General features: G+C 49.2%; 1 protein-coding gene across 5 annotated transcripts in view; it reads left to right on the forward strand.

The window, feature by feature from the left end:
* Window positions 1-612: 612 nt before the first annotated feature.
* BANP (BTG3 associated nuclear protein) overlaps window positions 613-17222 on the forward strand; it is a 75078-nt gene continuing 58468 nt past the window's right edge. For 3 of the 5 annotated variants that reach the window (XM_065898243.1, XM_065898246.1, XM_065898245.1), the window contains exons 1-3: window positions 683-752; window positions 4138-4229; window positions 7801-8000. In XM_065898243.1, coding sequence (XP_065754315.1) covers window positions 683-752; window positions 4138-4229; window positions 7801-8000 — 362 coding nt within the window. Of the gene's footprint in view, window positions 753-4137; window positions 4230-7800; window positions 8001-17222 lie in introns of all 5 variants that reach the window. The other 2 variants (XM_065898244.1, XM_065898247.1) reach the window with 2 other exon arrangements.

Below are 17222 nucleotides of genomic sequence, written 5' to 3' on the forward strand. Positions count from 1 at the left end.
TGCAGATGTGGTGCCATCTCGGCGGCGGCAGGGTGGTGGTGGACAGGCCCCGGGCTGGGGCAGGGGGCCGGTGCTGGGCTCAGTCCTCCCAGGAGCTGCCGCTCTCTGCCTGCCTGAGGGGAGGGCGCCGCGAGGAGTGGAAATGGGGCGAGGGGACAGCCTTGGCGGAAGGGTCCGTTTGGGTAAAATTCGGGAGGTATGTTTTCAGTGCTCTCCGGGGTGTGGTGTGTCTAGTGGATCTGAGAGCCGGCAGGGGCAGGCGAGGGACAGGACGTGTTCCGTGGGCAAGAAGGGGACCCAGGGACGTCTGGCTTGGGGTGATGCGTTCTAGCTGTCTTAGGAAGGTGACTTAGGAGGCGGTGTGGGAATGGACTGGCGAGGTGGGGACTAGTCTGGTGCTGAAGGACAGAGGCAGCGAGAAATGTTCGGGGGCCATTTCTCAGTTCTCAAAGGACACTAACCTTTTGGTGGTTTGGGGCAAGAAGAACCCTATATTTTAAAAACCCACAGGCTTCTGGTGTCCTCTTGGATACAGAACGTGGCTAGCAGTTTCCAGCGTTTCAAGGTCGGGCTCCTTCATCTCCCTCTCCGCTATCCTGGCTTTTGTTTCTAGGTGACAGAAACCCCGTGCCTCGTGAGTCTGGTTCCTGCCCATTGACCGGCCACTCTCCTCTCGTCCTGGATGATGTCAGAACAGGACCTGGCGGATGTGGTGCAGATTGCCGTGGAGGAGCTGAGTCCCGACCACCCAGGTACAGAGCGCGGGAAGTAGGGAGCCGGCGCTCCCCCGAGTCTGTAAAAGCCCCAAAGCGCTTCCATAAGTTTCCTCTCCCTTCAGTAAAGCAAGAGAAAAAGCGGTGCGTGCCCTGTATGAAAAACCCGGACCAGAGTGTGTGAGCTCTGTCAGCCCCATGCCCATCCTGGTGGTCCCTCCGCCTCTCCTCGGCCCACCTCTGCACCACACGTGGCTGTCCAGCCTCGGCCCCTCTTCCTGCCCTGCCCCCAGCTCCCCTGACTCCCCTTTAAGGCCCCCTGTGGTCACATCTGGGCCTCTTCCCCTGCTGTGGACAGTCTGCCCTGCACGTGGACACCTGCGAGGTGTTCCATGCACGCTGCTCCCTCCTTCATCCACCTCTTCCCTGGGGACGCCGTTGACATCGTTAACACTGTTTTTCTTTTAAGTACACCCTGCTACAAAGGTCCTCGCTGCGTATTGCCGCAAATACTTTCGTAGGGTGAGTTCCCAGAAGCTGAACTGCTGTGTATGTTCAGCGTTTTGGTAAAGACACACTTTATCCGATTATTCTGTGAGGTGACTTTCCTGCCCTTTTGCCAGGGCTGGTAATTTTCCTTAGTCATGTTAAAGGCACCCATCTACTTTGGAACCTTAACTAGATATTAGACACGTTATAAGGGAAACTCTAAATTTCAAGAACTTCATCTTGAATGACTTCACCTGTGAAATACTTTGTTAGCACTTTATTTTATAAAAGGATTTCTTAGTAAGGGTCCTCCTTTTTTTTTTTTCGTCAAGTTTTATATTTCTGTTAAGTTTGAAATGACAAGCACACACAGTTAAATCACATAGCGTCTTGGTTGTCTGCTTATTCCTTCTGGAATAGTAGAGTTGAAATGCTAACTTTTTTCCCCACAGAAAAGAGAATTTTCAGAAATCTCATAAGAAAGTATGACGATGTCTATCTTGTGTGATCTCTTTGCTCTGTTAGTTGAAAAAGCTTCGCTGGGAAATGAGTTATGTATGGAAGGGTGGGTAGCACGTGATCTGGGGATTGAACAAGCAGTCACAAAGAGATTGGGGCACCCTTTCACGAACGCTATTCTTTAGTCAGTTTTTGTCATTTTGCCTCTGAGTTGTTTATGAGAGGCACTGTCACCTGGTAACTGGCAAGATCAAGACCTGCCAGATCCTTGAGCCAAGTCAGGGTGTCTGAATGTAGCTGTTTAACCCCCGTTTTCTCTGTGAAAGTGACCCCGTTTGTTTAGAGCGAGAATGTGACGCCTTGACCTCATTTAGCGCCACACCTCAGAAACCAGTGACCTAGAAAAAACGCAGCGCTGTCACTGTACATCACAGTTTTAAAAACAGCTGTTCATATTTTGGTGGGTGGATGACCGTCTCTTTAGAAAACACTCACACTGCAATGCTGTGAAAGAAAAACGTTCCAGTTATATAAATGTTAAGCGTTTTTAGAACTATCAGCGTTCTGACAGTTTACTTCGCCATTTCTCTCTCTGTAGATTACAGTCCAAGGAAGGGTTAGAGAAGTCACTTCGGGTCCTGGTGTTGTTCCACGTGGCTTCCTTAACTAACTGGGAAGTAGAGCTGTGGCTGTGTAGTGAACACCTACTGTGTGCAGGGCTTCCTGAGGCCTCCGTAGACAGGAGGCCTGCCATCTCTGGCCCCAGAGGGCTCCCCCAACGCCGGCAAGCACTGTGCCGCCTCCCCCACGATTGTCCTGAGTGGGTTTAAGATTGAGATGATTTTTTTCCTCATTTCTAAAATGTGAACTTTGTAAAACTTAAACGTATAGTCAAGCAAGTAGAAGAATCCTAGTGATAGAACTGCTTTTAACTTGTTGGCATGTATGTCCTTCCGTTTTTTTCTGATTTCCATTTAAAATCAAAATGCTTAGGTTCTTGTGCCTTTGCACGCACTCACCACATGGCTGCAGTCTCTTTGCCCATCTGCACACACATACGATTGTAAATTTCATCGGGCCTGTCATTGCAGGTGATCGTGATGGCTTTAAAATGAACACTGAGTTCTTTTGTCTAATTTTAAAAGTAATGCACGCAGAATGGTAAAAAACAAAGTAAAAAAGGACCAAGAAGAAAGTAAATAGCAGCCCCGCGGCCCGTAGAAAGTGAGCGCCGGAACCCAGGTGTGTGCCCCTGTCCCCGCCACGGGCTGTGTCTCCTCTCCCTCATCTACTCTGCTGCCCTTTGCTTACAGCCTGAGGTGCTTCGCTCTGCCAAGGGCTTGGAGTCTTCTTCCTGTAGTTACAGGAAGCCAGCTGTGTGACCCTGGTCAAGTCGCTTAACCTCTCTGGACTGGATTTCAGCAAGTTAAAAGGATCAGACTAGCGGTTGCCGGAGTCTCCCCGTCCTCCCAGTCCTTTCTTAATTACCAACGTCCAGTGGGAGTAGGTAGGCTTTGATGAAGGTTCTGAGAACCTGTGTTTTGCACTTGTAGCCACGGATTTTTCCTTTTTTACCTTAATGACAGTTCATTCCCACACATTTTATGGAGGTGTTGGAGGTGTGGAGACACAGTGTACTATGCCGGGCCCTCTGGTTAGCAGGGTGCTTCTGGCATCGTTGGCCCGTGGCTGGTTTCTGTGAGGTAGAGCTTTGGGTGACAACTTAGCTCTGGAAACCAGCTTACTGGTCTCGCCTGGGACCCCTGAAAGGTTCACGTTAGAGTCGCAGGTCTGTTCAGCATCTTTACATTTTAGAGTTTTGCGACAAATCACCTGGCACGTACAGGTGTAAAGGCACCGGGCTTGGGACCATGTGGTGCCGGCCTTGAACTTGGGCCGAGTTGCTCATCCGTGGAGAAGCCCTGAAGACCCCTTGGAAGGTGCTGGTGGGAGGCCTTGATTTCAGCCACACTGGCCGGGGGAACAGCTTTCCCTGTAACTTAGCGTGTTACGTTTGAGACAAGTTTGATGATTAGCACCTCAGAAACTGTAATATTCAGAGAGTGGCTTTGATTTTGGAATGAGGTGGCCGGCTGACAAGACTTTATTTTAAAGTCGGGAAGAAATCATTATTAGCGATTGGATTCTATCAGAAAAGGGTAGCCGGATAGAGCATTGAGTGAGAAGCCTGCAGTCTTGGTGTTGGGGTCAACTCAGTGGCGCATTAGCGAGAAAATGTATCCGGTATCTCAGTTTTTCTTGAGATTAGGGAGAGATCCTGTTTTCTGCCTGACTGAGAATTTTAAGTTACATCTGTAAAAAGTAAAATGTGAAGCCGGTTGTGCCATTTCTCATGTCACCTCAAGGTGACACCTCTACACTTTTAAGGTGTCAGAACTGTTTCCTGTCTTAATATTAAACAGCTCTGTAAAACCTTTTGAATTAAAGTTTTTTTGTCTCTGCCTTTAATTTTCAGTTGTACTGGAGAATCATGTAGTGACAGACGAAGATGAACCAGCTTTGAAACGTCAGCGACTAGAGATCAATTGCCAGGATCCTTCTATAAAGGTAAAAATATGAATGTATGTTTTTGTTTGTATCTTATGTGGGGCTGCCGTAACGAATTATCACAGTGCGGGGCGGAGCGGGGAGCACTTAAAACAATAGAAATTTACTCTCTCACAGTCCCGGAGGCCAGAAGTTTGAAATCACTTTGTCACCAGGGCTGAGTTCCCTGCAGAGGCTCTGGGGGAGGGTCCCTCTTGCCTCTTTCAGCTCCTGGGAGCCCCAGGCGTCCCTTGCCTCGTGGCCGCTTCCCTCTAGTATCTGCCTCCGTCTTCACGTGGCCTCTCCTCCCTGTCTGTGTCTCTCCTTTTCTGTCTCTTATAAGGGCAGTCTCATTGGATTTAGGGCCACCCTAACCTAGGATGACCTCATCTTAATTTGATTACATTTGGAAAGATACTGTTTCCAAGAAAGGCCACATTTGTAGGTTCTGGGGGTGATGATGTAGACGTATCATTTCTGGGAGTCACTGTTCAACCCCCCACGAATGCATAAAGGCATGACGTTTTCCCTTGAAGAATCACATGGTTTAATTGGGATCGCTGCCACATGAGGCCTCTTCCTCCGTAGACCCGTGGACCTAGCGTGCACGGAGGGAAAGTGCACAATTCCTGTGGCGAATATTTTCTACTAGTGATGAAGCACTTTTGTGCCTATCGTTTAAGTCACCTAAATTTTAAAGTTTGCTGGATGGGGTCTGGGAAACCACAGAGTCAGTCGTGGGTGATGGCTGGTTCTTGGGTTTGCTTGTTTGGTCTGCAGTTTGCAGAGCCACAGAGATAAACACCAGCACCTGTGAGAAGTTAGGACAGCAGTGCAGAGAACCAAAGCGACTTCTCCTATACCCTCTGCTTCTATAGGGCTGTGTTTAGAAACATCTGGCTCATCTTTTTAACAAGGAGAAGCAGCGTGAGCTTAAAGATACGTGGCGTGGTTTAAAGACACATTCAGTTAAATTTCTATTTCCTACTAATGGATAGAGGGCTGCTGCTTCAGTAACCCCACATTATGTCTTAAAATAAAATGCAGTTATAATTTTATCACAAAAGAGGCGTGTGTGGTAAACAGCACAGCAGTCAGATGTGGATGAGGTGCAGTGAAAGCGCCCCCGCCTCAGCCCCGTCCCCTGGTCGGCGAGCAGGGCCTCGGGCCCCGGCTTGAACCTGGCACCCGTGTGCTAGGAAAAGTGTGCTCACCAGATTGCCAGAGCTGTTTATTTTATTTTTTTCACTTTAAATTGGTTACTTTAATTTAATTTTTAAATATATCTTTATTGGAGTATAATTGCTTCACAATGCTGTGTTAGTTTCTGTTGTACAACAGAGTGAATCAGCTATATGGATACATATATCCCCATATCTCCTCCCTCTTGTGTCTCCCTCCCACCCTCCCTATCCCACCCCTCTAGGTGGTCACAAAGCACTGAACTGATCTCCCTGTGCTATGTGGCTGCTTCCCACTAGCTATCCATTTTACATTCGGTGGTGTATATATGTCCATGCCACTCCCGGACTTTGCCCCAGCTTCCCCCTCCCTGTGTCCTCAAGTCCATTCTCTATGTCTGTGTCTTTATTCCTGTCCTGCCCCTAGGTTCATCAGAACCTTTTTTTTTTTAGATTCCATATATATGTGTTAGCATACGGTATTTGTCTTTCTCTTTCTGACTGACTTCACTCTGTGGGACAGACTCTAGGTCCATCCACCTCACTACAGATAACTCAATTTGGTTTCCTTTTATGGCTGAGTAGTATTCCATTGTATATACGTGCCACATCTTCTTTATCCATTCTTCTGTGGATGGACACTTAGGTTGCTCAGAGCTCTTTAAAAGGAATAGATTTGGATGATTTTTGGTTAATATCCCTTGTATATAGAAGACTTATTTAAAAGTACTGTTCTCTGCCTTCCTTTGTTTTATTGGTTTGTGAAGTTGTGTTACTAGTGTATTAACGGTGATGTCTGTCCAAACTCCGGGCAGAATCACTTCTAATTCAGAATTAAGACGACGAGGTTTCACTGTGTTTAGGGAATTTGGGAGCCGCATGGTTGATGTCTTCAAATTATAAAAAATAGTGGGGTCATCAGTGATTTTATCTCAAGACTTCAGCCAGCGGCTAGTGGTTGTCACGACGTCTTAGGTCAGGGTGGGCCTCGGGCGCTGCCTCGATGTCACTCTCGGGATGGGCCGCCCACGCTGCGTCTGCACATGACCCTGGCACGGTCTGCCGTGCCTCCACGGCCCGTCCTCCTGTGGGGGAGTCAGCGGAGGGTGTGGGATTTAGTCCTCTCCCGTATGTGTTAGCTCTCCCGCGATGGGACTTGTCAGGGGGGTGATTGCTTGAGACACAGCAGGTTGTTGGGACAGTGTGTGGGTTTTATTTACCACACTGCTGCCCTTGCTGCTGTTCAGACCGGGCAGTTAGACAGATGTGTTTAATTTCCTCAGAAGATCAGCTCAGTCTGTTCAAAGCACTGAATAAGAGTATCCATTTTCCTCGCCTCCTGGGCCTTGACTCCAGCCGCACGGTGTGATGGGCCACGTGGCTCAGCTGTGGGGTCACCTCCCATGAGGAAGGGGAGCGGCCGCCGGAGTGGGTCAGCCGCGGCCAGTGGGCAGAGGGGCCGGCCTCCGTGCCGCCGTGCGCTGGGGTCCCGGTCTGCTCCGAATGGCCCCCGTGCCCGTCTGCTCTCCGCAGTCTGTCCCCTTCCTGCTGATGTGACTGGCACTCTGGGCATTTTTCCCTTTGAAGTCAAGGGCAGAAAAGGAGAGAGACAAGGTAAAATACGAACTCTTCACTATTTCAGCTGCTGCCCCCCCTGCCCCCCTCACTGCTGAGCTGGGCGGTTGGATGCTCCAGGGGCTTGCTCTGGGCTGACGCCCGTTTCCCAGTATCAGCTGGTGAGGCCAGCGGGGGCAGCAGCCTGCTTCCCTCTGTGCCCCTGCCGACTCAGGGCTGGAGCAGCCGCCGTGGGAGGGGGCGGGCTTCCTGTCCGGTGTTTGTCTGAGCCGTTCCTTGCCTTTGGAGCCACACACGTCCCTGCGGTCGGCGGGACTTGGGTGGCAGCAGTGGAAGGCGAGGCTGCTCTTTCTGTGGCCACTAGGTGGCAGGCGTGCTGCTCCCACGCGCGGGAGAGTCATTGCCACATTTCACCTTGGGGGTGGGGCTCGGGGGAGTGTAACACGAGCAGACGGGTTTCCGGGCCGTTTTGATGTTGGATGTCATCTGTTTTCATTGTAGAATCTGACCAGTTTTATGTGTAAGTTTACTGATTAATAGAAACTTGCGTTGTAGCGTCCACTTAAACATCTCGTGTTATACGGGCTTAAGTGTAACTAAGAATCGCGACTACACAGAGAAGAGCAAGCCCGATTAAGTAGTCACATTGTGAGTGCACAAGGTCGAGCTTGTTTGGTGAAATGCTTCTGGCTTATAACTAAAGAGCCGAAGTGCGGGGATTGTTCTGTGGGAATAGATACAGCTGAGTCTGGGAAATAGCTGTTTGATGTTCCTTGGAATCATCTCCTTGGAGTTCAGGATGTCCTTCCTGAAGCTTTCCTTTTTTTCACTTGCAGTCATTCCTGTATTCCATTAACCAGACAATCTGCTTGCGATTGGATAGCATTGAAGCCAAGCTGCAGGCTCTGGAGGCCACATGTAAATCACTGGAAGAGAAACTGGATCTGGTTACCAACAAGCAGCACAGCCCCATCCAGGTGCCCATGGTGGCGGGCTCTCCTCTCGGCGCCACCCAGACCTGCAACAAAGTGCGATGGTAAGGACCTCCTCCCCGGGCCCATGCCCCTTGGTGCTTTCAGGGCGGGATCCTAGTCAGACTGGAAAGAAACACGGGGCCTCTGCGGGGCGACTGGGGTCGTCCTCACAGTTTCTTTTTGACATAAGCCAGGCTGGTGCATCTCTCCTTTGGAATTGGCCCACTGGAGCTTTGAAGCTGTACGTTCGTTTCTTCTCTTTTTTTTCTGTTCCATCTGGCTAGTCTTGAGAGAATTTTTTCTTCATAGGTAGCTTGTTTTTTTTGTTTTTTGTTTTTTTTGCGGTACGCCGGCCTCTGACTGTCGTGGCCTCTCCCGTTGCGGAGCACAGGCTCCGGACGCGCAGGCTCAGCGGCCACGGCTCACGGGCCCAGCCGCTCCGCGGCATGTGGGATCTTCCCGGACCGGGGCACGAATGCGTGTCCCCTGCATCGGCAGACGGACTCTCAACCACTGCGCCACAAGGGAAGCCCCATAGGTAGCTTTTTATACATTTCATTTGAGTATATCAAACTTTCCATTCTGTCTATAGTTTTTATTGTGCCTGTATTTTGTTTTTCTATCTAGAGCCTAACTGTAGTGACATGTAGTAGTTCAGGTGCCGTTTGAATCAGAGCTTCTGGAGAGTGTGGGCCGATGGGAAGGGTGTCTCTGTCTCTGACCTGTTTGCCTGTCCTTGGTTCGGGGCACCGTCAGGGGCTCTGCTGAGATGAGCGGAAGCTCAGGTCGTGGGCGGCTCCTTCCATCAGTTCCACTGGTGTTTTTTTTTTTTTTTTTTTTTTTTTTTTTTTTTTTGCGGTACGCGGGCCTCTCACTGTTGTGGTCTCTCCCGTTGCGGAGCACGGGTTCCGGACGCACAGGCTCAGCGGCCATGGCTCACGGGCCCAGCCGCTCCGCGGCATGTGGGATCTTCGCGGACCGGGGCACAAACCCGTGTCCCCTGCATTGGCAGGCGGACTCTCAACCACTGCGCCACCAGGGAAGCCCTCCACTGGTGTTTTTTATCCTTGCCCACGGCGGGCTACAAGGAAGTCTCACTGTGACGATGGCAACACCTGTCTTTGCGCTTGGCGAGAGCTCGGGGCTTTTACCGAGGGTCTTGTCGTGGCTCTCTGGGCCAACTGCTGCCTCTCTTCCGTGTGTCTACGGAGGAGGGCGGTGGGGCTCAGAGGAGGGGGAGCCACGGCCAGGCTGATGCCCCGTCTGCAGGTCCGCCCGCGTGTGCCCTGGGGCACGTGGGATTGAGGAGGGTGCTCAAGTATGTGCCTCGTGTCAAGGTGGCTGCCTGTCCTGGTCTGCCTGGGACAGCCGTGGATGACGCCTGCAGTGTGGGCCTCCTTTAACTCTCAGAAGTGTCCTGGGGTGTTGGAGACCCTGCGTGGCCCCGAAAGCTGCTCTCCAGCTGGGGTGGGGGACCCCAGGGGTCTCTGTCCCCAAAGGGAAGGCCTGTTGGTCCGTGGTGATTCACCCTGTGTTTATACCTTGTCCTGATGGGTCAGCCGTATCTTTTCTCCCAGGGAACATTTGTGGAGCGTGTCCTCTCTGCAGGCAGTGAGGCTCAGACCTACCAGGACCAGTACCCTTTTTTTTTTTTTTTTTTTTAAAGAAGCTGGTTGTCCATTTACTTATTTATTTATTTATTTGGTTGTACTGGATCTTAGTTGCAGCAGGTGGGCTCCTTAGTTGTGGCATGCAAACTCTTAGTTGTGGCATGCATGTGGGATCTAGTTCCCTGACCAGGGATCGAACCTGGGCCCCCTGCGATGGGAGTGCAGAGTATTAACCACTGTGCCACCAGGGAAGTCCCAGCCAGTGCCTTTTTTAAAGAATAATTTTTTTGTAATGCCCTCATATCTTAAAATGCAATGTTTAGAAAATATAATTTAAAAACTAATGTAATGTCTTAATTATAATGTAAGGAGAAATAAAAGGATGGTCATGTATAATAAAATAACATATATTTTGATAAGGAAAAGGCTGGGGGAACTACATAAGGAGTTAGTGAATAGGACCAAACCTCCCATGTCAGAGCTGGCAGCCGGGAGGGCTGTCACCCTGGACTCAGATACCAGTTGGTGGTGGAATATTTCAAAATGAGCAGTTCTTGATGAAGTTTCACATAAAGCAAAGTGTAGTTTTTTCTAGACTCAAACAATAGTGAAATTCCGGGAAAATTCGCCTTACGTTGAAACGATCCAAAAATACTTTGTGTGTGAGTGTAGAATGGAGTAAGATTCTGGGCTCAGAGTTAGAAGCATGTTGTTCACGCCCACGAATGGGACCTGTGGGATCTGTGTGGGAAAGGTTTCTGTCGGGAAGGCTGTCTCATGCCCTGAAGGCTGGCAGCCTCCTTGGCTCTGCCCGCCAAGCCCGTGGGGTCTCAGGTATAACCAAGTGCGCCCCCGGGCCCCGCCCTCGAGGACTGTTGCTCTAAGAGATGAGGCGAGAGAGAGACAGGCTTCCTTCCCTGAGTAAGGATGGCTCTCCTGGTGGCGTGTCCCTTTGTCACCTGTGTCGGGAAGAGGTCGTCTTCAGGACCCAGGGATGTGCCGCTCATACTGCACCGTCGGTGGTTTGTGGCCGTTCCATGAGGTCGGGCGGACGAGGACGAGTCCTCGGGGCTGCAGGTGGCGCTGCAGCTGTGCTTGGACCCCGAGGCCGCTCGTTTGGGGCTTCCCTGGGTGTCAGGTCCAGCGGGGAGGACGGGCCTCGGCGGGCAGGTTGTCCTCGTTTGACACCATGGGGTGACCGGGCTGAGCCACAGAGTTGTGCTGTTTCCAGTCTGCCCGTCTTCAGAAGGAGGATGGGGGAGAAGGGCAGGTCTGCAGGGACCACCAGCCCTGTCCTCTCCTGCAGGCCAGTGATGGACCCGCCATGGCCATGCCCGGCCTGCTGCTGAGCGCGGCCTGACTCGTGGGCCACGTCCCGTCTGAGGATGGCACTGATGGCTGCTTGGGGGAAGGCGCTTCCAGACTGCAGGGAGGCCCCTTCTCTCTCCAGCATTCCGGTGACGGCGGGGCTCGTGGGGCGTGTTAGCGACTCTCCTGTTCAGGGACCCCAGAGCGCTTCCCTCCGCTGGGGAGAAGCTGTCATCGTGGAGAGACCTCCGTGTGCATTGACAAGTGGCGAAATCAGAGTAAAGTTTTCTAATACAGACTCAGGTGTATAATCTAGTTAATCCAACTCAGTTAGCTTTTCTGGTTTTAAAGGATCGTGTTGTGACATAAAATCAACCCATTATAGAATACACTGATTGTATGTTGGCAGCAGATTTATTACTATCGTTAATAAAACCATTACTTACACAAGTTAATGTTAGATTAATAGAAGGAAAGGTCACTCCTTTGTTTTCTTCGATATAGTTTAGAGTAGGTTGTTTATGAATGATTTTCAAAGAAGATACTAAGTCTGGCATTTCCCTCCGTGAACGTTCTAAAAATGAGAAATAAAAACTGCCAGTCATTGAAAGCTGTTAACAAGAAAATTTGGGGAGAAGTAAAGCTCAAGAATTCAACCCTAGTATATCAATGAAAAAAGTGTATATTTAAGTTAGAAAATGACTAATTTATAAGCACATAAGTAAATGAGAAATGTGTATCTTAAGTGTGGGTAGTAGAACACAGAAAAGGAAGTCTCCAGAAAACAATGAGAAATTGGTTAACATTCCGAGTAATAAAGTACTTCTACAAGTACTTTGTACCTCAGATACTTAAAATAACAGTTAGAAGCATATAAATCGCAGATTACTTTATATCCGGATCACGTGCTTTAAAAAATAACTTAAGATTCCTTAGGCCACTTGGCACTGGCTGTGAGTGTTGTTGGGAAGTCTGTCATCTCACAGGACAAACGAGGACGACCCTGAGGGGCTTGTCGGCTGTGACGAGGCCTCTGGATGGTGGGTGAGGAGTTGTCCACTGCAGCGTCACTGGCCTCTCCACTCGGAGAGGCCGCACCTGGCCCAGAGCAGCCCAGCAGCTGTGGGATGCACCGAAATCCACTCGCCTGTGGGTTATTTCTAATTAAAACTGGCCTGGACTAGACTTTGCTCTCAGCTCTGAGAATTATTTATTTATTCTCTTGAATTCCCAGAGCACAGAAGGCAGTGGACTGCTGCCAACCCTATTTGGCGTTTTGGATCCAGATTTTTCAGATTCTACGTCTGAATGAGATCCTTTAAGTAAATTCAGGAAAAAGGAAGAGAAGGAAAGAGAGAAAACCTTTTTCTTTGATGCTAAAGCTTAATCATTGTGATAAACATGTTTGTAAGTTTACTTGGATGGGGTTTCATTCAGCAATGGCGTTCTACTTGGGAAAAGGAAAAATGGACTTGACTTCTTTTCGGTGACTGCTTTTTTTCCTCCTTGCGAGTGAGCCATAAATTGGGATTTTGCCTCATTGTGAACCTAGGTGTAGCCATGTGAGGTTTCAACCCTAAAGCTGTGTCGCGCTGGCGTTGGAAGGGGCGGGCGCCGAAGCTTTCTGTGACAAGCTGCACAACTCAGTACGTGGCAGCTCACCCTTTACGTGCCCCCGTGAGCATTTCAGGAGCGGCCTCCATTGAATTGTGTGGTGTGATGGGATCAAGTGTGTGGATGGGGACGTTTATATGGATTAATGTAAAACCCCATTTTCTGAGCTTTGAGGCCAGGCACAGCCGCTTGAAGGACGGGCAGTAGGTAGGACCGAGCTGAGCCTGGGGTGCAGGCCCACCTGGGTTGCTGTCCTGGTAGATGCCCTCTGGGAGGCCAGTGCGAGTGCCCATGTGCAGTGTGGGAACCCAGGGACCTGTCCCTGCTGCCCAGCGGGGTCCTGTGGAGCCAGACTTACTGAGAGTGACTCCAAGCCAGCTGGTTCAGGTTTGTTTGTTTTCATGAACTGAACATACTGATTAGCTGGAGAAATGCTTGTGTTTCTTTTAAAACAATTGATTTTTATTCTTTTTTTTGTTTTATATATACGTATATATATATATATATATATATATATATAAACACGTATATATAAATATTTATTTTTCTGGTCTTAGTTGTGGCGTGCGGGCTCTGCATTGTGGCCTGCGGGCGTCTCTCTAGTTTTGGCACATGGGCTCCAGAGCGCGTGGGCTCAGTAGTTGTGGTGCATGGGCTCTCTAGTTGTGGCGCATGGGCTCTAGAGCATGCCGGCTCAGTAGTTGCCCTGCAGTATGTGGGATCTTAGTTCCCCAACCAGGGATCGAACTCATGTCCCCTACATTGGAAGGCAGATTCTTAACCACTGCACCACCAGGGAAGTCCCTCTTTTCTTTATTTTTTAATGTACAAATGGTTTATTTATTGAGATATTATTGACATATAACAGATTTTTAGCTTTAAAAGTTTAAACATTTCTTTTAAAGCTTTAGTGTGTTCCTACAATTTTAAAACAATTGTAATGAATCAGAGGCTTCTTCCCCCCTTAATATTTATTTATTTATTTCAGCTGCGCCGGGTCTTAGTTGCAGCACACGGGTCTTCGTTGAGGCATGTGGGATCTTTTAGTTGCGGCACGAGGACTCTTAGTTGCAGCCTGTGGGCTTCTTAGTTGTGGCATGCGGGCTTCTTCGTTGCGGCATGTGGATTCTTAGTTGCGGCATGCGGACTCTTAGTTGTGACATGCATGTGGGATCTAGTTCCCCGACCAGGCATCGAACCCGGGCCCCCTGCATTGGGAGCGTGGGGTCTTACCCACTGGACCACCAGGGAAGTCTCGAGAGTCTTCTTTTAATACTCAAAACTGAAACAAAAAAAAAAGTGATTTCTTTTAAAGTTTTTCTTTCAGAGAGATGTGTCATGTAAGATGAAAGTTTACGTGTAAGGGGAAAGTTTTCTTCTTTCTTTTCCTCTAAGCTGGTTATTCACCCACAGAGAACTGAACTATTTGATCAAAAAGTTATTTAAATTATTTAAATTCCCTCTAATACGCTGATTGCTGATTCTTTGTTTTATTTCCCAGAGGGTCTTTTTAAAAAAATAAAAACGTCGATGGATGTTTATGGAAAGGCTGTTCTGGTTTTTTGAGCCCTCATGGCTCCTGGGTAGAGAGGGGCCTCCTCCTGGGCGTCTCGGTTCTGGCAGTGCAGCCCCAGCGTCTCCGGGTAGTCATATCGTTCAGAGTTTAAGGTCGAAAGAAAGTACAGCATTTCATAGGCTTTGGACTGTGACAAGATAGGGTTGTTTGAATTGTGAAGAAATGGTTTGGTTTTAGCCGTGAGGGATTTGTTTCATCCTTTCCTTATCGAATTTTGCATTTTGCGATTTCCATTTAATTTTGTGTACGTATGACTTCTTTTCCTGACTGGTGTGGGTTACCTTTCACGGCTGCACACTTCTGGTGGCCTAATCCTGATACCCTGTACGTGTCAGGGCTACCGATCAAAGAAAACATACAGTTTACATACGTACAATTTAGGGGATTGTTAACCTCATGACTACAGATTAGAGATACAGTCTAATAACCAAAGCAGATATAGTCAGAAGTTTTAATAGGCCATGCACATTCTCATGGTTTGGAGTACTTCTCTAGTTTTAGGATAGCTCATGCCTCATGACTGGGGTTGTGTTGAATCTGAAGACAATTTGGAGAGAACTGCCATCCTAACACCATTGAGTCTTCTGGTCCACGCACAAGGTACACCTCTCCGTATTCGCAGATCTTTAATCCCTCTCAGCAGTGTCGTATAGTTTTCATTGTAAAGCTCTTACATGCATTTGTTAAATTTATCTCTAAGTACTTCATACTTTTAGATGCTCTGATACATGCTATTGTGTTTTAAGTTTTACCTTCTGCGTGTTCATTGGCAGTATATAGAAATACAGTAGACTTTTCTCCGCTGACCTTTATCCAGAATTATTTCGAAATCCACTTGTTTCAGTAGCTTCTCAGTAGGGTTTTAAAAAAGTTTTACTTCCTATCAAAGTTCTGTACCTTTTCTTAGTTTGCTGCACTGGCCAGGATCTCCATTTCAGTGTATACTTTTTAAAAAATATTTTTACCTTGTTTCTGGTCTTGGAGTGAAAGCGTCCAGCGTGCCACCATTAAGTGTGATGCTAGCTGTGCACATTTTTCATAGCGGCTCTTTATCCGGCTGAAGAATTTCCCTTAGATTCCTTATTTTGTGAGAGTTTTTGTCCTGAGCAGGCGTTGAATGTTTACATGCTTTTTATGTACCTACTTGAGATGACATTTGGTTTTCCTCCTTGATTCTGTTGCTATGGTGAATTATACCGATTGATTTTGGATCCTAAAGCAGCCTTGCATTTCTGTCGTAATAAGCCTGACTTGATCGTAGGGTAGTACCCTTTTTATGTGTTTGGAGTGGTGGCTAATATCTGGTTATGGATTTTTGCATCTCTGTTCGTGGATTGTAATAGTCTGTAGTTTTCTTTCTTGACGTGTCTTTATCTGTTTTGTTATCAGGATAATGCTCGCCACGGAAGGTGAGCTCATTGTCCGTTTTTTTAAAAGAAGTAATGAATGAATGAATGAATGAATTTATTTATTTTTGGTTGCGTTGGGTCTTTGTTGCTGCGCGCGGGCTTTCTCTAGTTGCGGCGAGCGGGGGCTCCTCTTCATTGTGGTGCACGGGCTTCTCACTGCGGTGGCTTCTCTTGTGGCGGAGCACGGGCTCTAGGCGCGCGGGCTTCGGTAGTTGTGGTACGTGGGCTCAGTAGTTGTGGCTCACAGGCTCTAGAGCGCAGGCTCAGTAGTTGTGGCACACAGGCTTAGTTGCTCTGAGGCATGTGGGATCTTCCAGGACCAGGGCTCGAACCTGTGTCCCCTGCATTGGAGGCGGATTCTTAACCACTGTGCCATCAGGGAAGCCCCATCGTCTGTTTTCTGAAAGTGTTTCTATAGGATTAGTTTCATTTCTTCCTTAACTATCTGGTAGAGTTTGCCAGTGAAGACATCTGGCCTAGGTTTTAATTATGAATTCCATCTCCTTAATAAATGCAGAACTTTAATAAACGTGGAACTTCTCGAGGCGGTGTTGTTTGATTTGTGTCCCTCAGGAGGTTTCCTGTTTGTTGAAACTCTGGAGTTTATTTGTATAATATTCTCTCTTCACTGTAGGTCCGCGTGACATTCAGTTACTGAGTCTCCTCAGGCTCCCGGCCTGTGGCACTTACTCAGCCCCTTGTCTGCATGGCTTTTGGGGGTGCTGGTCAGGTGTCTCGTGGGGTGCCCCTGGTGGCTTGGGGAGGACGGTCACAGAGGTGAAGGCCTCCCACCGCCTCCGCTGGGGTGCAGCACGGCGTGGCCTGTCTGTGTGGCGTGGAGGCGGGTCACGGGGCTGAGTGGCGTCAGGCCTGACCTCTGCGCAGGCGCTGTCCTCCCCGGCCCCTGCGCCAGCCCCGCTCAGGGAGCAGAAGTCCCGCGCTACATCCCAGGGAGCGTCTGCCCCTTTAGGCACTGGCCTCACACTGTCCCAGCTTTGGCCGTCGGGAGTGCTCATAGGTGGCTCTGGTGACCTTTGACGCCCACCTCCCGCTTGTGGGTCTTTTGTTTGGTTTGACCGCTTCCTTCCGGGCTGTGCAAGACGTCCCTTGCCTAGTCCTAGAGGCGTCCTCTCTCCTTACGTTGGGGACGGAGCTGTGGGTGCCAGGGTCTGGCTGCCCGGGGTGTCCCCCACTCCCAGGCCTGCCTTTCTGTGAGCAGGCGTCTCTGCAGCTCCTCGGGAAGAAGAAGGGACGCACAGCTCTTCTGCTGCCTCGGGGCTGTGACTTTGCGCTTGCAGCGTCCTGTCCTGGGCGCTGTGGCTACTGTGGGGTGGGGGCGGGGTGGATCCCACGCCTTCTGGGTCCTGTTGGCTCCAGGCAGCTGGGGGTTGACGTCCGTGGCAGCAGGTTACCCCATTTCTCTGGTGCAGTTGGTTATTTCGGGGGAGTTGGTTTTACACTGTATTTTGCTCATCCCCTTTGATATTGGAGACAAAGTTTCAGTGCTAATTTATTCTTATCCCTGAGAGTATTTTTGTGGATCCTGGTTTTTATGACCTTTTCATCTTTAACCTGCAAGCTAGAGAAATAAACCCTTTAAGACACATGTCAGCGACTGTTTAGATGCTTGGCTGTTGGCTGGTTTACGTGAACTGCCACAGCCCAGGAACCCTGAGACTTGTGCCTTCTGCTTATGTTCTTGGTGCCAAGTGGCATGTCTGGTCCCCCCACTGCTCTCCCCGCAGGGACCTGAGATCCCATGCCCTC

This window comes from Phocoena phocoena, chromosome 20 (assembly GCF_963924675.1).
Source record: "Phocoena phocoena chromosome 20, mPhoPho1.1, whole genome shotgun sequence".
NCBI classification, from domain to species: domain Eukaryota; kingdom Metazoa; phylum Chordata; class Mammalia; order Artiodactyla; family Phocoenidae; genus Phocoena; species Phocoena phocoena.